Source organism: Aplidium turbinatum, chromosome 3, assembly GCF_918807975.1.
Source record: "Aplidium turbinatum chromosome 3, kaAplTurb1.1, whole genome shotgun sequence".
Lineage (NCBI taxonomy): Eukaryota > Metazoa > Chordata > Ascidiacea > Aplousobranchia > Polyclinidae > Aplidium > Aplidium turbinatum.
The window spans coordinates 44,649,955-44,672,631 of record NC_137474.1 but is presented as its reverse complement, the minus strand read 5'-3'; the positions used below and the strand labels follow the sequence as shown (position 1 = coordinate 44,672,631).

Genomic DNA, 22,677 nt, shown 5'->3' with positions numbered 1-22,677 from the left:
ATAACGATCCCAATGTTTTTTTAAATGTGTCCTCAGTTGGTTCAAATGACGGTTTATCGTTCAACGAGGCAGGCTCGTCTCATCATCCACAAGACTCAGCATTTGATCAACACCGTCATCCTGTCAATGAAACACATAACTGCTCGCACTCCCACGGAGAGTTACGGTATAATTCGTCGAGCGGTATTGCGCTACACAATGCCACCGAACAATGTGACCCGAAACACGATCGGATGTTTGAAAATGATAACATGGAGTCTGGGTCCACATCATGTGGCACAGCAAGTCCTGGTAGTGATGGAGAGAACGTGTGTGATTCCGCAATTTTACCAACTGGGAGTACATATGAGGCTCAGCATCTGATCATCCCAATGTCTTCCGTTGTTTCCCCCATCAACGCGTGCGTCTCTGCACCTTGGCAACTTGAACTCCATTCATCCGGATTTGACAACAAGACTGCCCCCAAAAACCCCTCGCCTCTTTTACCCACTGTTAATGACAACTCCTTTTCTGACTTGTATTCGTTTCCACCATTGGCGTATTCCGACCATGCATCACCTTGCAATCCGTATTATGACTTAGAAGATTTCAACTCAGGAACCAAACTTAACAATGGCGCTGCTGGTAGAATAGAGTCTCTGGTGCCAGCTGCAATGCTCAGACAAAAATCTCCCATACTTTTGAAACCGATTTTGCCGAATAGTTTCTTAATGAAGCCTGACAGTGACATGTTATCTAAAGATGATCTTGAAGGAAGCAGTATCCTAAACACCGCTGATCCTAGTAAATGTGGCGCTACGGTATCAGCAAGTATTGTTGGTTTGTCAGAAACAGACACTTTGCACTACCCAGATAGCTCAGAACTACACAATGGTGAAAGTGCTTGTGAGACATTCTCAGAAACAATGAACTCTGTTTTGTACGAGCACGCGCTGTCTTGTCAGTCCCCATTGTTACGTCACAGTGACGGAAATGTTGCCTTTTCGACAGAACATATTGCTAACTCCCACTCCCCGGCTGATGTTCATTCGACCATATCCCCGGGTGAGAGTGGTTATGATTCCATGGACCTAGCCTCCACCCAGAGTGATAGTGTGCCCCAACACAATGGGAAGGCAACATGCCCCCTGATCGACCCAGAATTTCCCGATATTCCTAATGTTATGTTCCCGGATGATGACGAACATCCCGTCATGGACTTTTCCGATTTCACGCTTGATTGAACTAGGTTGTGGCTTCCCCACCAAAATCTTTCCGTTGCTAGCAATGCAAATTGTTACAGTGCTGTTAATCGTGTGAAATGTACAAGCTGCTTAAGATACCCAAATGAACGGACACTCCAGTTGCTTTGAATGTTTGTTTTTTTTTCATTAGAGAAATCTTTATTGTTTAATCATCATTGTTTATGATGTTCACATGAAATACCCCAAAAATAAATTTAGAATTGTTAAAGTCATCACCTGGCAGCTCTAATATTTCTTTTCCAACTGACAAAAGATTTAACCTAATGACTTCTGTTGTGGGTGGCCAACACTGAGATACTTTTTAATATATATTTTTAAGTCACCAACCGCAAACTATTCATAGCTTTTTTAAACAGATTTCGTCTACTTTCTATGTTCATTATGTTGTATTGTTAGTGGTAATTTGTACGCTTGTATGTAGTCTAGATGAAATTTATTGGGAGTCTTAAATGATATGTGCCTGGCAAACGTGTCTGGGGCAACACTGGCATTACAGATACTGGAAACACAATATTGGGAGATGCAATGAAGTTAAAGTTCTGCATTTAGTTTGAATTGAAGTAGATTTGTGTTAAACTAGGGCAACACTGAAGTGAAATACCACTTCAGAAGAACTTTGCAGAGTTGCCAAAATATACAAAGAAAGATAAAAATAATTATTTTCTACAAATTAATAAGTCATAAAAAAAACTTTTAAATACAGAACTACCATCGATTTGCACTAAAAATTAGGACGTTGTGGCAACCTTGTTCATATGCGATGTTTTATGCTTGACATGGTTTTATGTTAAAACAAACAACTCACTTCCCTGACCACTATATTCATCTGGCAAATCTGCCAATATTCTTGGATGCAAGGTTGTCATATTTATATTAAAAAAATTTAAAAAAAGCAGCCATGGTTGGTAGTAAGATTATAAATCAAGAACACACACTAAAATCAAATAACAATCGGTGTTTGGCCTGTGAATAATTCGTCGGACCCTGTTTTGATACGTTTGAAGTCTTGAAAGAGATTTTTAAAAAATTCATTTTTAGGAATGCAGGGTCTGGCAGCCTCTAGCTGCCAATTCAACTGGTTTTATTGTGGTGGAAACATTTTAACATCATTCCTATCAAAGTTATTCAGAGCAAGGTATCTACTGGAATTAAGGATTATTGCAACACCTAGATTTATTTAGATATCTTTGTAGTTCACATAAGATTTTATATAAGTTGTTACACCCTCTCTCCCTCCACTTTGCTTCAAAGAAGCCTTCATCCTGAAACATCAGGGTTGACCAGTTGTCTGCGGCGACTCCTCTACTTCTGTTTATCGTTGGCATTTCTCTTTTTCCAATCATCCTTCACTTTGTTTTCCCATCTTTTTTTTTGGTCTTCCTATTCTTATTTTTTCCCATCACAACCTTATTCCAAAGTAGCGATGCTGAATTTTCATCCATTTAAAAGCTTGTGTACGAACAGTGCATAGAAGCACGCCAAATTATGATACTGCCGATTGCAATACCTTGCTTGCCCGACGTTATCCACTGGAACTGAGCAATGAGCATCTGGGTCAATGATTTTCCTCACACTGAGGTGATACCAAACTTACGTTGTTAAACAACTTTTTTAAATTATACCGAAATACCTCAATTTGGCAACTACAAGTTATACCAATGTTGAAGTAGTTGCATGTATCATTCATCTCTCAAAGTCTTTTTGACTTCTTTGATAGTTGATAAATAGCCATGAGAACTTGCTTGTGCAGATGTAAGACAATTATCGAGAAAACAAGGACTCATGGTCCCGTTTAGCATTTTGGTAGCCCCAGTTTTATCCATCCGCCCCTTTACAATTCTTTACTGTCGTCTGCGTATTATGCTTCAACGTTTCTTTGGCATTATCGTAGGTCTCACAATGCAACAACCACTACATGGCTGTTTTGACTGACTCGACCATATTTTTTATGAATTATCACCGAAACTTAGGAGCAAAATGATTGGAACGACTTGTTAATCTAATCAAAAAATAAAGAACCCAAAATGGGGATGCTCAACTCATGTTCAGCAAACATCGCGAAAGGTTTTTATCTTCAGTGCGATAAACGTACTAAAATTACCATAAGCAATGAGCATGCCTCAACTTATTACAAGACTCGTGAGACCGAAACAGTTTTCTGCTGCTGCTTATTCGACTGCCGTCAGTGACGTCATAACGACGTATTATAATTCGCTGTTTGATTGTTGCCCCTAGTAAAGCGTTTGTTCGATTGTGACGTCATCGTGGCTCTGAACTGATCTATCTACCTCAGGCTAGTAGTGCAAACTTGCCAATCATGTTTGTGTCGGTTGTACGATACAGAAGTCAGGGTTCCACGAAATATACTTTGCGTTGTTCTCGAAGGCGTGACCGTTGTGTTTTTCGAGGGAAAGCCGAATAACTTGTTGTCAATCAAGTTTGTATTATATAATGCTGTATGTGAAATTGATGAATGTATCTGTTATCAATGAAATATCTTTTGGCAAGTGTCGAACCCACATTATTACGTATCTGTTATTTTTCCAATTGTCTTTGCTTGATCATTGTGTGTTGGTTTTTGAGTAGAACTATTACACTGACTTGCAACCACAAAAACTTTTATTATGCGCCGTTGAACCGTTTGACATAACATGTTTATTATAGATAATCCAAGAAAATTATCACTAACAAAGCTTATGCAAAACTTTTCTCTTCTCATATTTAAAAGTTTAGCATCAAACTGAATCCTATTTTAACAGACCTCGTTGTTCCAGCACACACTTATCATTTGATCCTCTAGCTACCATTATGTCGTCACGAGCACAATCGCCAGTTCATTCCATCTTGCACAGTTTTATTATTTCCGTTCATCATTCCAACACCGACACTGTCAGTAGTAGGCCACAAATTTTTGACGTTTTTCAATTTTATTTGTTTGGTATCTAGTTGTTTATATTTGGAATGTTTATTGAAATCTTTTAAGAAACTGTTTGTTCCGTTTGAAACTTAATTAAAGTGTTGCGACTTATGTTTTTATATTTCTGCAAATTTTGAACATCTCAATTTCTTTTTCTTCTTTTAATAACTTGTTTGTTTCTCCAATCGCAATAATTTTTCCTTCAAATCAGAAAACCATCCCGTCCCTGGCAGCAAAGTCGTCTGCAGACGCTAAATCAATCTAAAAATGACGGATTTTGCTGCCAGGGACGGGATGGTTTTCTGATTTGAAGAAAAAATTATTGCGATTGGAAAACAAACAAGTTATTAAAAGAATGACGGATTTGCCGTCAGGGATCTTGTCACGTCTGGCTCAGCACTGCAATTGCATTCGTGACATTGATATTGAAAACGTGCATTTTCTTTGACATGAAACCACGTGCTCAGACTTATCTTTGTTCACTTTTCAACCACCGATGAACAAAAAGGTTGAACTTAGCTGAACACTGACGAAGAATCTTTTTCTGTGCAACGTTTTTGTTTCATCAAACGTTATTTAAACGTTTTTAAACGCTGTGAAACTACCGATGTTCTATTTTAACGTACTACACGTCACTGTTTTAGTTGTTGTGTGACGTCACACGTACGTCCTGCGTTCTTTCTGTGTGATGTCACGGATTTACATTTTAGCAGCGTACTACTCACATAGCAGCAAACCTTTCTTTGCTTTATTTAATATGTGTAGTTTGCACTACGTCATTACCAGTGACGTTTGCACCATGATAATCAGTTGATATTCAAGTGAATCTATTTATTGGTGACGTCATGAACTTTTAGTTTCTGCGCTGATGCGATTATTTCGATTTTTTTGTTATATTGTTACGTAATTTCAACGTTCGTAAACATAGTGACAACGGCAATAAACGACAAGTGAGAGAAGTTTTGTTTGCTAACAGTGCAAGGTTGCCAAGTTTGAATAAGCAAAATCATTGGTCCAGTGGTTTTCGTCTTCGGCTCTAGTGCTGGTAGGTCTAGGTTCGATTCCAGGCCAGGTTATAATAAACACTTTAAAAATTTACCGATTGTGTCCTTGGATAACTCGGGTAGGAATGTGATGATATCGTAAGTAAATAATTATGATGAAAAATTAAAAAATGCGATCGCACTCCCTGCACCACAAGCTCCTACACCTATGACTCCACGGTCAACGTTTAGCTAATATTTATCACTTAGGAAAAAATGGAAGTAGTTGGGTGGTTGGTTTTGAATGTACTTTATATCGCCGGCCTGACAAAGCCTCTGATAGTTTATTCCTGGTAGTTTCGCATAGGCTACTTGTTGAAGCTTTGAACCACCGACGCAGGGCCGTCCCTGAGTTTGCCAGAGTGAAGTTTCTGATTGTTGAAGTATTGTTTCTGGGGAATTATTCCATACACTAGATTCCGCTGAATGGTGAGCAGTCCTGAAATGCTTTGCTCAAGCGCGTAGGCCTACTTCGAAAGCCGAAACAGCTCTGCTTGATCTTGAGTCACGTGCTTAACCACTGCACTGCGTAGGCTTATATAATGTTTCTAACGCAGGGGTTCCCAACCTTTTTATGTTCTCGTACCACTTAGCCACCATGGATTGTCAACACGTACCACTATTTTCAAAACAACTAATTTCATCCAATGTTAAATTATTTGCAAGATGATGAATCTGGATGTAAAGTCAGCGAAAGTAGCAAAAGTAGCAACAAAACTTCACAGAGTCCATTGCACCACACAGCACAGAACGCATCAGAATAACAAAGAAAAAGACACAACCAAACACAAACACAATACAACTAAATTTAATGAGATTTTTGTTTTTGTTTATCTTTCACCAGTTGATCGATGCGTGGCATAACTTTGCTAATAGCACATCGGAAGTCATGTTCAGGGGCACATATTCGGTTTCGATTTTTTGATTTGATGTTCATAAGAAAAGAAAATCCCTGCTCGCATTCCCAAGTAGAAGGAAAAATCAGTAGTTGTGGAACAGCGTGGGAAGCTAGCGTTGGGTATGAAGAAGCCATACTAAGCCAAAAGTTTAGTGCAGAACATTCTTTGAGTTGTTTTTTTGCTGTCTGATCCTCCAGCATGTCTATTAGTTCCTCTTGTTCCCCTGTACCGACAGGTAGGTCGGCTGGGTCCACTGAGAAAGGATCTGTGATGTATGGGCAGTTTGTAGTATCTGGAAAGTAATGCTGCAATTCAGCAGTTAGCAGCGAGAGGTGCTAGGTAATTTCTCTGGAAAAGTCATCACTGATTTCCATTTTAAGGGCTGACAGAAATTTAAACATACCATAGCGCTTGTTTTCCACATTTTTTCTACATAATTCCACCTTTCGGATAAAAGCTCCCAGTTTTGAAACAAAGTCTACGACAGTGCAGTTTTGCCCTTGAAATGACAGATTTAAATGATTGAAAGCTTCAAATATATCTGACAAATAAGCCAATCTTGCAATGAATTCCACGTCCTCCAGATCGTTTTGAAATTCATGGTCTTTCTGTTGGAAAAATAAAAGTAATTCATTCCTCATTTCAAAAAGACGCTTAGTTGTATTTCCTCGAGAGAGCCAGCGCACTTCTGTGTGATAGAGGAGACAAGTGTGGTCTGAGCCAAGATCTTCACAAAGAACCTTAAACAATCGAGTATTTAAAGCTGATGTTTTAACAAAATTTACGATTTTGACTACCCTGTTCAAACACATTAACAACTTTGCAGGAAGAACCTTTGTGCAAAGAGCAAACCTGTGTATGAAACAGTGAACTCTTATGACGCGAGGTGACACAGCTTTGACATGGGCTTGAAATCCAGACTTTCTACCGAGCATAGAGGGAGCCCCATCTGTCGTACATCCGACAAGATTTCCACAATCCAGTTCATTTTTCTTGAAAAAATGATCCAAAGAGTTGAAAATATCTTTTCTTTTTGATGTAGTGGACACCTCATGATTCAACAATAACTCCGTTTTTACAGTATCGTTCTGTGTAAAGCGGACGTAGACAAGCAGTTGGCAGCAGTTTGTGACATCTGTGGATTCATCAAGTTGTAAGGCAAATCCAAACTTTGAATCTCTTACTCCTGCAATCACTTGGTCAGTGATATCAACTGACATTTCCTCGATGCGTCGTTTCATAGTATTGTTAGAAAGCAATACACTATCCAACTTTGCCACTGAATCTTCTCCAATCAAATTTCTGACTAATATCTTTGCTGCTGGCAAAACAAGTGACTCGGCAATGACATGAGCTTTTTTGTTTTGGGCCATCAGAAGAGATACTTCATAGGATGCCTTCACAATTCCGGGATTATTTTGGTGAAACTGGCCTGTGTGATCCATGCGATGTCGCTTCACGTTCTCCCCAAGTCGCTTAAAATAACTCTTATCTTGATTCATCTTATCTGCATGATTGGACTCAAGATGCCGCTTAAGCAAACTTGCATTTGAAAGGGTTTTCATACAAATCACGCACTGAGGTAAGCTATCTCCACGATGTTGAATAGCAATGAAGCCATACTTAATTAATCTACGGTTCTGCGCTATACTTTCGCTTCGACATTTTCAAATATTTAGACAAAACTGTAATGCTGTTCAGGATTCAGCCACTACACGTCGGAAAACCAACATCAGAATAAACGCAATTCTGCAATTGCACAGACCACATTGCACACGTAATAGTTTCGTCACAGACACCATTCACATTGCACCCATAATAGTTTCGTCACAGACACCATTAAGTTCGCACAGCAGCATTGCATTAATAACAATGACAGCAGGGAGCAAGACCGACAACAGTAGCTTACTGAGTGCAGAGAATTTAGTACGGAAAGAAATAAAAGTGTTGTTCGCATATTTTAGAAACTCAAAATTAAATAATTGTTGCAATAGGCCTACTTTATTTGACAATACTACTACATATCACATGCAACGAAGAGCTGCTCGCGTACCACCTGAAAAGCTCCCGCGTACCACTAGTGGTACGCGTACCACCGGTTGGGAACCCCTGTTCTAACGGTATCAGAATAAATTAGAGCAGTTACAATCACGTCGATCTAATAAGGGGTAGGCAAGCCAAGTAGTGGTCTATGGTTGCCTATATGGTTGCGAATATTATTTTGAGGCTGATCTTCTTGCAAAAATATAGGAAAATTGTTTGAGATATTAAACTTTTTGTTTAAACTGAATTTGGTTAAAAAGGTTTCCGGCAATCCAATTTAGGAATAGGCTACCCTTTGGTGTACTATTAGAACCATAATTTCCCTTCGTTGTAAAAAACATTGATTTTAATGCAACTTTAGGTCCAAGAAAATTTATTTAGATTAGATTTTTAAGGGTCTGGAGAAAATGGCTTTAGGGTAAAACTAGTTTTAAGGCGGTGGGGTAAAATGGACCACTTTTTTTAATTATTTATTTTAGAAAAATGTCAAAATAATAATTACTATCATAAAATAAAAACTTAAAACCATACCTTGGATTATTAAATCATTCAATATAAAAAATTGAACCCCTGCAGCATGATAGTAGGCCTGAACGCGTAGTAAAAACTGCAATAGTTCGATTGACAGGCAATGTCATTAGCTCAATTAAAGCATAAATTGAACTTCTCTGTGAAAACTTAAATATTGAACGCAATTTATCATTGAATTAAACAAAAATCATCGCACTCAAAAGGCCGACCCTACAGGCCTATGTAAGTACTATCTCGATCGCCCCCAAAAAATCCACTAATAGACCCTTATTCTTAGCTTGTTTGATCAAATGTAACACTTAATCAGCATGTCCGTTCACCTATCCCTCCAACTTTCAGCTAAGAAGTTTTCGCATGTGAATTGGGACTGCAAATAAAGTTTAAACTGAGCGACAACTCAGTTTTGGCCAAAATGTGACTTGACCTAGGTATTATTCGCTCTCACTTCTTTATTTGTAAGCTTCGCATTTTATTTGAATAAGATGCGTTGTAGTTGAATTGCTGTAGGACTGCCACGACTTTTTATTCTAACTTAATTATTGCTCTTATGGATTACACTGGTCTACAAATTTCAAATTTTTTTTTCAGGTTTAGGTTTTGACAACTGATTTTGGCTAACTTTGGGGCGCTGAATCCGAAAATGAACTCAGATTTTCTCTATCACATCAAGTTTTCTTTCTATCGTTGCCATTATTAATGAAATTGACCAATTTTTACCCTTTTTAGTGCAGTAAAATGTCAAATATAATTATTTTCTGACAGCTATAAACTTTCAAACATAGAGATCTTTTTACACTAAATTCATAAATTGGTTCAGATTTCCTTTAAAATAAAAAAAATTCCTGTTATGATAATAATCGTAATAGGACATAGTGGAGATTGGTAGCGTTGAGTTTTTCCATGCTGGCTTGAACTCGCTGTCTTGGCTTCTCAGGCGTTATCTGTGGGTCAGCTGCTATCTCTGTGCAGCAAGGTTACCAGATGTAAATTTGGCAAGGAGCCAACTGCACGTTCAAAAAGGGCCAAAAAAGAGCCAACTTTTTAAACAAGGGGCCAATTTCGTTTATTGCAACAATATAGAAGGGCTTCTTCTAGAAATGGGATTACCACAGTATGATGCAGACGAATGGAGACTTTTCATTGATAGCTCCAAACGAAGTTTGAAGTGTGTTCTACTTCACAATGGTAACGTTTACGGTTCTATTCCGATAGGACATTCGGTGACAATGAAAGAAGAGTATCAGAACATCAAAACCGTTCTTGAAAAGTTAAAGTACCATGAGCATGGTTGGCTCATCTGTGTAGATTTAAAAATGGTGAACTTTTTGCTGGGGCAACAAAGTGGCTACACCAAATACCCATGTTTCCTATGCTACTGGGACAGCAGGGCCAAGGATCAGCACTGGAACAAAGAAGAGTGGGCTCCAAGGCTCACCTTGACACCTGGAGACAAAAATATCATACGTGATCAGTTAGTTGATATCAAAAAGATCCTCTTGCCTCCTCTTCACATCAAATTTGGTCTCATGAAACAATATGTAAAAGCTTTGGATCATGAAGGAGAGTGTTTTAAGTATATATGTTATGCTTTTCCTGGTCTCAGTGAAGAGAAAAAAAGAGCTGGGATTTTCAATGGACCACAAATCAGGCAATTGTTAAAGGATGAAAATTTTGTAAAATCAATGTTGCCATTCGAGGCTAGAGCTTGGAATACTTTCGGTGCTGTTGTGAGAAATTTTTTGGGAAACAGAAAAGCAGAAAATTATAAAGATCTTTTAAGGGAGCTACTGCTTAGTTTTGAAGATTTGGGATGCAGGATGAGCATCAAAGTTCACTATTTGAAAAGCCATGCGGATGAGTTTCCAGAAAACCTTGAGAAAGTTAGTGAAGAACAGGGTGAACGTTTCCACCAGGATATTAAAATTATGCAGGAACGTTATCAAGGTCGGTGGGATTGTCATGATGGCCGACTATTGTTGTAGTTTTAAAAGAGAAATTCCAGATGCTGCTCATAAAAGAAAGTCCCTCAAAAGAGCCTTTTTAAGCTTATAAGTGAAGAGTTCATATTTATGAAAGCTCTTTTTTTGACTGTTTCTGAACTCGCCCTGCCCAAGTCCCTTTGAGTCAATCTTTATTTTGGCACTTTGCTATTTCTGTGTGTGTCTTTAGAATTTCTGCACTCCATTGGAATGTCTATGTGCATATTGTGTGAACTGTAGGCTATAATTCAGAAAATACCTTGTCACTGTCCTATCGACATGTTCGTCAGCATAATGTAGCGTTTGATGTTATTATGGTTGCTCTTTTGCATGCCTATTTTTTATTCCAAGGCATGAAATTTTAATAAAGACAACGCAAATTTGTGTGAATATAATATAGAATGCTTGTTTGTTAATCAAAGCTAGATTATTGCAGGTAAAACAGTGTTTATTGCATCAGAAGTCCTTGTTTTGACAACAGAGGGGGGGCAAAAATTGATTTTTTTCAAAAATTAGGGATATTTCATATCTCAAAAACGTGATGTGATAGAGAAAATCTGAGTTCATTTTCGGATTCAGCGCCCCAAAATTAGCTAAAATCAGTTGTCAAAACCCAAACCTGAAATTTTGTGTAGACCAGTGTTATTACTTCAAGCTCTGTTGATTTCAATGAATCGACTGAACTGTCCTTTACGCTAGACTTATGATTGCTGTAGTAAACCACCAAATTTAGTAAACCACCATGTCGAAATATAAATTTTAGGTCGAGTGGATGTTATACGATAATTGATTACCTTAAAATTATTTGACTACAGTAGATGATAAAAATCTTATGTAATTTATCTATCTGCTTTCAAACGTTTTGCACATATTGTTATTCTACAGTAAATATATTTCGAAGTTGATCAGAAAGTATTCACAAAATTACGAGAAAAACTACAGAGTCTTTAGAAGATAGGGTTCATTGGTTAATTGGTGGATTGGTTAAAAAAAATTAAATTATTTTAACTTTTTTCATAAAGGATCGCTACAGAGGCTCTCCAATTTGTGATAAATTAGACTCAAGGTAGTCTGCGAGTTTATTTTCAATTAAGGGAGTTAGAAATGATAAGAAATAATATCAAGTAGTAGGCTATAACTTGGTAAGAGTTTGAAGTGGAGATTAAAATCTGATTTTTGATAAACACTTATGAACTTCACAACGATTAAACACAAATAAAAGTAGTCTACACACATCGTAAAGACGTCCTGGCATCCCTTTCTCTTGCTTTACCAATACTGGTTTCTACACAACAAGGTAAATTGTCTCTTCACACACAACAACTCCCGGAACGCGGCAGAAGCGACAATTAAGAGTGAACGTCTGGGTCCGCAGGCAGGCCATGCCACAAAGACCAAAGAAACAACGCAAATTCAACATCAGCACAATTACAGATCAAGATTGCAAACAAGCCGCCAGAATACAGTGAAATCTGCACATAAACAAACGTATTAAAACATGAACATTAATATTAATTTTAATTGTTACAAAAACTGTATGTATTTTTATATTATTTATCATCTATTATGTATTGTAATTTGTAAATAGCTACAAATTAACCAACCTCTCTAACTGGCATATCTGCAGTTTAGTCAGAATCGTAAGTAGAATCAGCAGTGCTTGACAAATTCAACATTGACAAAGACTCGTGAAGGGTATGTTTTTCACCCCGTTGCTCTGTTGAAACAAAGATAAAATGTTACGTGTATTAAATTGAAACATGGACACTGTCGCCACAAATGGTTAAACGACTTGAGGCATTTGAAATGTGGATTTATAGAAGAATGCTTAAAATTTTACGAAAGGAAAAAATCACAAACAAAGATGTACTATCCAGAATACAAATCAACATGGAAATTCTACAAACAATTAAATCTAGAAAATCGAAATATTTTGGCCACATGATTCGCAATAATTCTATTCAAAGACAACTACTAGAAGGAAAAATGAACGGCAAACGAAATAGGGGCAGACCACCAAGAATTTGGACTAATGATATTGTAGACTGGTCAGGACTTAATTAAAAAACTGCAGTAAAAAAATCTCGCAACAGAGAAACTTGGCGTCTCATTGCCTCCAACCCTCGACGAGAGAAAGGAACTTAATGATGATCTTCTTCTTCTTCTCTCGTATTGTCGCTATATGTCAGGGCATCCGTTGGTTAGCCACTGCCTGGTGTCGTCATCGATGGAAATTAGGCCTTCCATACCATGGGGTGATCTATATAGCCGGCAATCCTTGATAATGTGGGCTGCCGTCTGCATTTCGCCACACTCACAAGCAGCACTCTCTGCCAAGCCCCAACGCAACATGTCTGCACCATAGCGTCCAACACCAGTGAGCAAACGGTTACGCCTTGATGAGGCAAGTCTAGAGAGGCCATGTCCCAGCTGGATTTTGGACGGGGATCTGAATACTTGGCGAAGTGGGGACGTGCTGCTTGACCATTGTTCACATCACGCCGCGTGGCACCACTGTTTGCTAGGGCTTCCACCAGAGGCTGCCAGAAGGTCTTGTGCAGCGCGTACAAATGGCTTTCTTGATTTTAGCCGCTGCTTTGGTGGATATCTCAGCGTGGTTGTGTGTAGCGGATGGCCAGGGTTTAGGGCTTTACGGCTCAGGGAAAAAACAGCACGTTGGCGCCGTAGTGCAGCTGGCTCAATGTTTGCAAGGACAGGCAAACAGTCAGTTGGAGTTGGGAGGAGGTAACCCGTGACAGTTCGCAGGCAGTTGTTGATTGGTACATCGACAAGGTCAGTATGGGCACTTCTTCACCAAGTAGCAGCACAGTATTCAGAAGGGGCGTAGACTAAGGCTAAACCACTTGTTCTCAGCACTGAGGGGCTAGCACCCCCCCTTGTACCAGCAAGACGTTTCATGAGGGCAGTACGAGCTGTCACTTTTCCGCGAGTGTTCTAGGTGTTTGCAGTATGTAAGGGACCGATCAAGTGATGGGACCGATCAAGTTAATGATGATGATGTATTAAAATGCACCAAACCATAAGAGACCACTCAAAGCCCTTCAAACATTCTATGTAACTGAATGTAACTCCGCAAAGGTTTATAATTATTGCTAGAATTTAGAATTCTTAAATTTGCTCTGATTAGCTGTATAACGTTTTAAAAGTTTTTAATTGTTTTTAGTTTTAACTTCATGTTATTGTGAAACAATAATAATGCTATTGCAGCTTCATACCCGTAAAATAAAGTTCGGACCAAATCTTACCAAAATTTTTGTAGAAAAATGAAAATGTGTCTTTTTCTGACCCAAAGCTCATGTTAATGTGCCAGAAGGTTTAAAACTGATTGGAATTTCTTGTTGCTACACTTGAATGTTAGAATTTATATAATGCCAAGGATTGAGCTCTCATCTGACATATAATGCTTTCCATATTTTTGTGTGAGTAACTTCATTATCAAATATTTATTAAAGTAAATTCGGCGAAAGCTTTTGTATGTTTCTTTTTCGGACGCTAAAATTAAATTAATGCACGTAATTCATATTATTTTTTTCTTAATAATATTTTTTTACAATACAGTGTAAAAAATATTATATAATACTAAAGTTACAATACAATTCGAAAGTGGTCAGTTCAGTGACAAATGCAGATACAAACGAGCAGTGTATTAACTTTAAGTTTCCATTAGAAAAGCATGTGCGTAGTTCAAAGACAGGCCTGTTTTTTTTTAAGATTTTGATTCAAATTAAAAATATACAATGTCTTGGCAACTTAAAGTATCTCAAGCTTAACCTCATTCGGATCAAGCCATTTTTGGCAGCTATGGCCTGACGCGTGGAATTATTTTATCCACACATTTATTTTCTAACAACTTTTGATATACAAACGCTGTCACAAAAACACATGTCACATAAAACATGTCATAAACACATGTCACAAACACCTGTCACAACACATGTCACATAAATTGTAAATAAACAAAATTGAAACTTGAAATCTCCTAGCTTGCAAGCGTAAAGAGAAGACAAAATGTGTGAAAAGAAACTGTAACTATAAGCGTCTAGTTATCCAGAGTCAAGTTTTGCGGACTGATTGGGCACCAGACATTCTGACGGCACCACGAAAAAAAGTTGTCGAATTAGACAAAACATTGAGTTAGCCGGTGTTGAGTTAGTCAAATTTTGTTGTACCAAAGACTACGCAAGGCAAACAGTAGCCATTTCAATTATTGTACTAAAATAGCAATAATACTTTGCAGCAGAGTTTTTGCACTTTAAATGAATGCGACATTGTCAATAATTCCACGAAAAAAATCAAATTGTTTGACTTACTGTTTAATGAGCCAAATGGTTGAAGGTGCTGCAATGGAATACATTTGTATTGATCCTTCGAAGGGGGTTTCATATTCATGTTTTTGACTGCTATCTCCACGTCATGTAGAATGTCTTCCATTGGGATTTCATTTAAAACTTTCAACACTCTTTGTTTTACTTGCAGCATCGTTGGTCGATCAAGTGGCTCTTGTTGCCAACAATCTTTCATGACACTTATCAATGTGTCGATGGATTTGACTTCATCATTTTTTCCACTAGCTTCAACAGCATTTTTACGTTCGATGATAGTTTCGAGATCGGGTCGCTGCCCTTCACTAATGGCTGTATTGTAGAGCGGCATGTTGGTATGTTCTACAGGTAATTCGCGACTAAGCACAATATATACAAGGATACTGTAGCTGTAAATGTCATAAGTGGGTTTCTTTTTTATCAAAGGTTTTTGAATGAATTCTGGAGGCGAGTACATCTGCGAAAATTGAATTTTCTGCTGCATTTCGCTGGACGTCGGCCCGATGGCTTGTGAGTGCGATGAGATTCTAGCACTTCCAAAATCTGAAATCTTGCAGCAAAGATACATTGTCAGCAAAATATTCTCTGCTTTTATATCTCCATGAATGAGACGCTTTTGTTTCGAAAAATTGTGAATGAATGAAAGACCGCTTGCAACATCAGCACACATGCGAAGTTGCAAGAAAGGATTGATTTCGATATCCTCATCTTCAATTAAGTCCATCAAGCTTCCACCAGGAAGATACTCCATTACAATAGCAATTACATTGGACCACTGCGTACATCCAAGAACTCTCACCACATTATCATTGTTTGCAGTTTGGAGACATTCCAATTCATTTTTGATCCTAAAAACATTGATGCTGCTTATAGCAATTTAGTCTTGCAAAGAATACAATATTTGAAATTGGCGACTAAGGTAGCACAGCAAAAACTTTTTTTGACTTATGTTTGCTAAGTTTTTTAAACAGCACAAAAACAGTGTAAATGCATATAACGAAGAATTTTATTAAGCTATCGCAAACGTGATACGATATTTTGTTATATCCCGTGGTGGCTAATTGATCCTGAACCATCAACTGCTCCAAAAATGACCAACTGTTCATTCACTCCTTCTTTAATTATCATGCAATTGATGGTGCCATTGCGGGTTTAGCACAAAATTTTTGAAAAACATATGTGGTATCTGACAGAAGAGCTTGTACCGTTGGCTTTTTTCATTCAGAGTGTGAAAACTTCAACCAAAGAACTGATGGCACAAAAAATGATCTTAGTTAAAAATGACGGTGTGTGCACAAAAAGGTTTGACTCTGGATTTGAAAAACCTTGTTTCCCTGAACTCCCAGCAGACACATCCAGGGATCTCCAGGACTATATTGGAAAAGACTCTTGGTCATTTTTTAAAGTCTTGAAATTTGACTCAGCATTTTTAAGTGAACTTATCGAAAGCTGGGATGACAATGAGACTTACAAAATTGCAAAAACAATTGTGAATAACATCAGTGTGGTTAATGACACAGCAGAGGGAGGAGTCAAACTGGTCCAGGATTTTCATGGGACTGCTGTCAAGAAAGAACGATACCAAAACATTTTACAAGTAGTAGAGAATTCCCGAAAAAAATTACCAAACCAAAGAAATAGGAAAATAGATTCAGCGTCATGGTATCTGAAAATCTAATTGCGAGTTTACTGTTTCATTACCTGTGTGACCTTTATGATGTGAAATTTGTGTAAGGTTATTGCTGTACAATCTCTATCACAATTACAATAGATGTTGCACTGTTGTTTCTTTGTTTGTTTTCAATGATATACATCTCAATGAATTGCATTTGTTGAAACTTTGCATATTTAAAGTCCAAGCGGTTACGTTAGCTTAAACTTACAAAAAGCAGGTTTTCTGCCACCTAGTGGCTAAAATCTTTAAAACTAGCAGCAAAAATGAACTCACCACCCTTGAAAATGGGGGGTTAGACACCAGTTTTGCTTCAATTAGATGAACATTTAAGGAGATAATTGTAGTTATGTTTTGGCCACTAGAGGCAGTATTGCGATAGTGGAGAGTACAAAACTGCCCATATTTCTGCTTCCCATTGGCCAACTCAGATATTTTTTTTTAAATTATGCAGAATGAAGAGGGGTATGTTTCCAAAGTAAATATGCAGTTGCATCTTGTAAGCAGCTCCATCTAGTGGCGATAATGTGAAGAAAATGCCGTTAGTCCCCTTAGAAAATTGCCGGGTGGGGGGTTAAACTTTGTCCAATCAAAATGAAACTTTGCAAAAGTTGTTTTCTAAGATAACCTCATCAGCAAAAAAAAGTTCAGGCTGTTTGCTAAAGGTCGGGGAGCAAATGGTGCACCCTAACGGATATAGCGATATTGACAGGTAATATCATCTCGGAAAATGCTTAATATAACAAAAACGGTGAGGCTAGTGCAAGTAAGAGGTTTATTTTTGAAATCTACACAAAATTTCAGTTTAGAAACACTTGTCAAACCTTACTGACCCTGACAGTCAAATAAATCGACCTGGCTCCCGGTCTAATAGTAATTACTTTTGTGTGTCCTCAACTTACCACGCAGTGCATTAACTAAGTAGAACGTTTCAGTATACAACTCGTTGCAAAAAATGATGTATCAATCATAATATGATTGATTTACATATTATGTAAAAGACTCCATAGAAAAGATTGACACCTTTCCTACTATTAAACCAATGTCATCTCACGGGCGTTCAAGATTTCCTAAATTTTTTCTTAGAGTGTGGTATTGAGCAACATATTACATCATCAACAATTTTTTACCCTAAATACTGATATTGAATCGAGAAAAATTATGGTGTCGATACAGATGCCGGATTAGCGGTGTGTGTTAATAATATTCATGCCGGCTTTGGTCATTTCCTGTTAAAACACACAAATGGAAACCATTTCTGTAAATACATTGTTAAAGAAGGTACCTGAACTAAAATTTTAATAACAGCATAATTATAGTTCACCAACCTGAAGTAAATTGTGCAATTTAAATTGCAGAACGAAAAACTAATTTGTTTCAGCAAGCAGCAGGTAGTTGCCACTTGGTGTATTCTAGCCTAGTCAAAGAATCATTTTTTAGGTCAAATAATATCTTGCCCTCAGTTTGCTAATGCAAGACTAAAAAAAAAAATACTAAGATAGTCTATGCATTTTTTTACAAAAATGTGGTAACTTACCGTTTTTCCAAGCTTTTTGATTTTTTGAAACCGGCAAAAGTTTCTAAACATTTTAAAGCCACAGCATCGTGAATTTCATGAAAAGCCAGCCAAACAACTCCATATGCGCCTTCTCCTAGTTTTCCTTCCTCGCCAAACGCACAAAGCAATTCATCACGAGAAAAAATTCGAAGCTGAAGTAGAAATATATGTGAGCAACCAATGACACGAAACTAACCATAACGTAAAAGCCTTCAATAACCGGCCTATCACACCCCGAATAGTCGAGACGTGAAAACTCTGCTCTCTAGCCTAGAGTAAATGGTCTACTAACCACAAAAGCGAGTAACAATATGTGGAGACGTGGTACTTGCAACCTGTATAAGAATTATACAGTTACCTCTCTACCCAAATTGTATAAGAATTGTTTGCAAAACGTCTAGTGAAATCGCGCTTTGACAGAACAAGAGAGAAGAGCTTCGCTGTTTTCTGATTAAGGGGTCATTCTCATTTGGGCTTATAGCTGTCCAGACAGAATCATTCAAAGATATACCCTCATGAAAATTTTGTCTACCGAAAGAATATTTTATTTCCTCTTGACGGAAAATATTATCAAACCACAAAAATCTTGGCCATTATTAAAAAGAGATAGAAATTTCCAGAATAGATTAATTCCTGTAATGGTTCGAAGAATTAACCAAACACGTATCGTATATGCTACACGTGTTTGGCCTTTCTAATTAAAAACTAATAAAAATAGGTTGATATACCGTATTTGAATAGATTGAATAAGCTTGAATAGCTTGAAAATGATAGCTTAAAATAGTCTTTCCAATTAAAATAGCAGTACCAAAAACGAATGCTGTCACGCATGTACTGTTTGCAGTCATCATGCCCCTTAAGAGGTGTAAGGGCCCAATTTCACTGGCTGATCCTTATATTTTAGATCTAATTTTACATCAAACAAGCTCATCTTCCCACGTTTTTGTTTTTATTTCAGCATAATTTCTTGATTCTGGGGTCAAGTATAGCTCAGACGCTTCCTTGCCACCATAAGTGTCCAAGGCTGTCGCCGTCCTGTTGACGGATAGTGAATGATATGAGCGGATAGTTCATACTACGCAGCGCCCACTACAATCACAACTAAGGGTAAAGCAGGCTGTAAAGGTGATTAGTGAATACGATACTGAATAGTATCTGTATAATTGATGTAATTTACTCTGCTTGGATGTTTTGCTTAGCATTGAGCACTTTTTGTAGTATTAATAGCAGTATTTGTTTTATTTTATTTTTAGAAAGTTTTATGCTTTTTAATTTGTCAATCTTCAAATTTGCCTTCGATAATGGTATCCACGTGAAGCAAAGCGTCGACTATGCATTCTTGCCCAAAACTGCCATGTAGTAAACGAAAGATGAGGGCGATACGGCTCTTGACAGTGTCATTCTTAAGCTCCATTGTAAACTTACTAGACAAGATTTTATGTTCATCAACAATTGAATAGTTTATCAACAATAGCTTAAGTTTACCAATAAGAAATTATTTATTTAAATCATCCCTGATCAGAGTTAATATTAATAATTTTCCAAACACGATCAAACGTGAATTCACCTCATGATGTATGTTTTGAGATTTTAAGCTTGTCGATAAAGTTTGAACCGGATTCTCTGAGTCTTGTTTAGGTGTTTGGAAATTTTCAGCTTGTTCTGCATGAAACGTTTCTGGTTTTTGTATTAGTTCAGCATTAGTTGGCTGAGTATTTCCTTGAAATGCGTCATCATCAAAAAGTCGTTGTTTGGACTGAAAAATAAAAATAAATTTTTAATATTTATAACAAAAAAAAAATTAAATAACAATTACTGTTAACACCACAAAAAGTGTTTAAGTCAAGCAAAAAAGTCAAGCAGAGCGAATTATAACAATACAATATTATTTCATCGTTACAACTATTCAAAGGCAAAAACTCTCCTAAAATCAGGTTAAAAGCAAGAATTATCGCTTTCCTGAACCCTGGTAAAGATCCATCTCTAGCAATTGGTTCAGACCAACTTTTTTACTGTGTCTCCTATTCGAAAGGGTAGTTCTTGGCCGACGACCAGCTGCTGTTAAACCATACCTAATTCCGCAGCAATTGGCTTTTGACCTGGAAAGTCAATTGCAGGTCAACAGTTACTGCTGTGTCTAACGCAACATATTGAAATCGATTTCCAAAAAGAATGATTACTGGTGCTGCATTTGTTGATCTATGTTCGGCCGGTCCTACTGTCATCCATCGTCTCTTGTTGAAAAAGATCTTGCAGATGCCCAAATATGCTGCAGTAACAAAGCTAATAGCAACATTTCTTTTCAACAGACGAGTCCAAGTGATTCTAAATACAAAAACAAGTCTATGGCATCATCAATAAAACGGAATTCCTCAAGGAAGTGTTTTAGCACCGTTACTGTTAAATATACAGTATACACCAACAATTATTATTTTTCGCGCAACGCCCAGAGTTCAAGGTAGCTACCATCGCATGCTTGCAGGTTTACAGCTGTTAGATCAACACACTATGCGGTTTATATTCGCCGATGGTTTTTGTATAACGTCACAAAAAAGACCTTTAATGCTGGAACACAACATCTCACAAAGTCCCTCCTGGAGCAAACACAATATTACAACAACAATCATCTCAAACCAACGCTTTAACCACAGAAGTATGTTCTTTCCACTTCAAAAACAGAGAAGTTGCAAAAATCTTCACAGTCTCCTGGTCAGGAACAGAGCTGAAACATTGTCCTAACCTCGTCTACTTTAGGGCGACACTGGATTGTACTCTCAGCAAAAAAAAGCACATTGAAAATACAAAGGCTAAGATTTTTTTGGAGGAGTGCTTTAAGCTTTGATGTCATACCGTGTCATAGGCAGCAGTAAAGTTAACCAAAACTACTCCTGCCTTGTTACTCTTCTCAAAACTGTCTTCGATGTCATTGGTTAGCTTAAGTTAGACTACTTAATGAATGGTGCAACATCCGCGTCGAAATGCAGTTTGTTCTTCAAGCAGCTGCATATCAATCACAGGATTGAGTCTGGCCAAAAGAAGTCGTTCCATTATCTTGTAAGGGACACACAGCAGTGATATGGGGCGATAGCTCTTGGAATCATCAGGGGGATTATTTAGTTTAAGCAAGGCAACTACAGTGACTTTCCGCCATATCTTCAGTATCAAGTTTCCCCTCAAGCAGGCTGAGTAGAATTTCTTAGAAACGAAGCCAGACATTTCGAACCACAGTGTTTCAGAAATTTAGGAGGAAGTTTATCGGGAGTTATGTCACTTTTATTCAATAATTTACCTTTTTTAATGTAACTTATTTTAAAACTTTTTGCGTTTCTAAAGGAAATATCTGAATTGACTGCATTCTCGTTTAAAGTGTCCTAGACAATTCACTTCCAAGCATGCATTGTGCTAGTATGGATAAAGAGTTCTATTTTCAGTTTATTCATTGATTCAGTTGACTTATTGATTTAGTGCATACGTTGAAAGTCCATAGTTTTTCACTGTTCTTTGGCAGATTGTCAATATGCATGACAATCATTTCCTTTGACAAACCTGTTCGAAATCCTTTACTATATTCCTAAATTTTGCAAAAAAAGCTTTCCAGACATTAAATTATAAAACATTAAAACAATGTAATTTATTATAAGAACAAAACGTAAATAAGCTACATTTGTGTCATGAATCGAAAATAAAATTCAGCGATTTATAACCTTATTTAGTTTTAGAATCGTGTATGACGTAGGTGACTGTGGAGAAAACACAAGCAAACTTAACTTACCTTGTTAGGTTTATTCTGAACCTTTGACTGTGTTAATGCTCTTTGAACATCAGTCGTCTTGTCTCCTTGTTTATTAATTTGGAATTCTTTAGCTTGCTTTAGATGATCTACTGTTTGTGATCTTTGTATCAGTTCATTATTTGGAAATGGGTCATTTTCTTGAAGGATGTTCCTATTAGGAGTCTCTTGTGTGGACTACATAAAAAGTATTGAACGTTATTTAACCAAAAAGTAGTATATGCCATAAAATAGCAGGATTCGCCGTGTTGTATTTGGCCGGTACATGCCATAAAATATATATGCCTACAATGTCTTCCAAAGACTCCTGACAAGCAAAGTGCTCCTGTAGCTAATTTGGTAAACTTTAAATACAACCTTGGAGATTAATTACAATTGAACTTATTTCATGTTTTTCGAACCGCCATGTAATATACTATTGCAATGTTCTAAACAAAAATGCATTTGTTTATACTGTCCTAGCACCAAGGTAGAGCATTTTGCTTAAATCAACTGCAACTGCTCAATGGTGGCAACTTTCTCATATAGTTATGCAAATTGGGATGATGAATCAAATTTTCAAAACTCAAATTCTCACAGATATTCATTTGTGTCATACATCAACAAGTTAAATGCAGTGATTAGTAAAATCAGTTTTTGCACTGTGTATAACTTTAGT

General features: G+C 37.3%; 2 protein-coding genes and 1 pseudogene across 2 annotated transcripts in view; all 3 read right to left on the bottom strand.

The window, feature by feature from the left end:
* Nucleotides 1-6,012: 6,012 nt before the first annotated feature.
* On the bottom strand, nt 6,013-6,504 carry LOC145765944 (zinc finger BED domain-containing protein 5-like; annotated as a pseudogene).
* Nucleotides 6,505-6,740: 236 nt separating this feature from the next.
* Nucleotides 6,741-7,605, bottom strand: LOC145766856 (protein FAM200C-like). The gene is made up of 2 exons (XM_082578558.1): nt 6,956-7,605; nt 6,741-6,843 (listed from the first exon to the last, which is right to left on the bottom strand). Exons 1-2 carry the CDS (start codon nt 7,603-7,605, stop codon nt 6,741-6,743), a joined length of 753 nt encoding a protein of 250 aa, XP_082434684.1.
* A 3,922-nt stretch (nt 7,606-11,527) lies between these two features.
* LOC145766855 (uncharacterized) overlaps nt 11,528-22,677 on the bottom strand; it is a 59,359-nt gene continuing 48,209 nt past the window's right edge. The window contains exons 14-19 of the mRNA XM_082578557.1: nt 22,002-22,196; nt 19,797-19,985; nt 18,209-18,381; nt 14,988-15,847; nt 12,261-12,373; nt 11,528-12,128 (exon numbers count right to left, since the gene is read on the bottom strand). Coding sequence (XP_082434683.1) covers nt 12,285-12,373; nt 14,988-15,847; nt 18,209-18,381; nt 19,797-19,985; nt 22,002-22,196 — 1,506 coding nt within the window. The 3' untranslated portion in view covers nt 11,528-12,128; nt 12,261-12,284. The remainder of the gene's footprint in view (nt 12,129-12,260; nt 12,374-14,987; nt 15,848-18,208; nt 18,382-19,796; nt 19,986-22,001; nt 22,197-22,677) is intronic.

Excerpts from the sequence above, each read along its gene's own strand:
- LOC145766856 (XM_082578558.1), bottom strand. The coding sequence starts at position 7,605 with ATGAATCAAGATAAGAGTTATTTTAAGCGACTTGGGGAGAACGTGAAG. Across the intron at positions 6,844-6,955 it reads GTTCACTGTTTCATACACAG|GTTCTTTGTGAAGATCTTGG; the intron begins GTTTGCTCTTTG and ends CGATTGTTTAAG.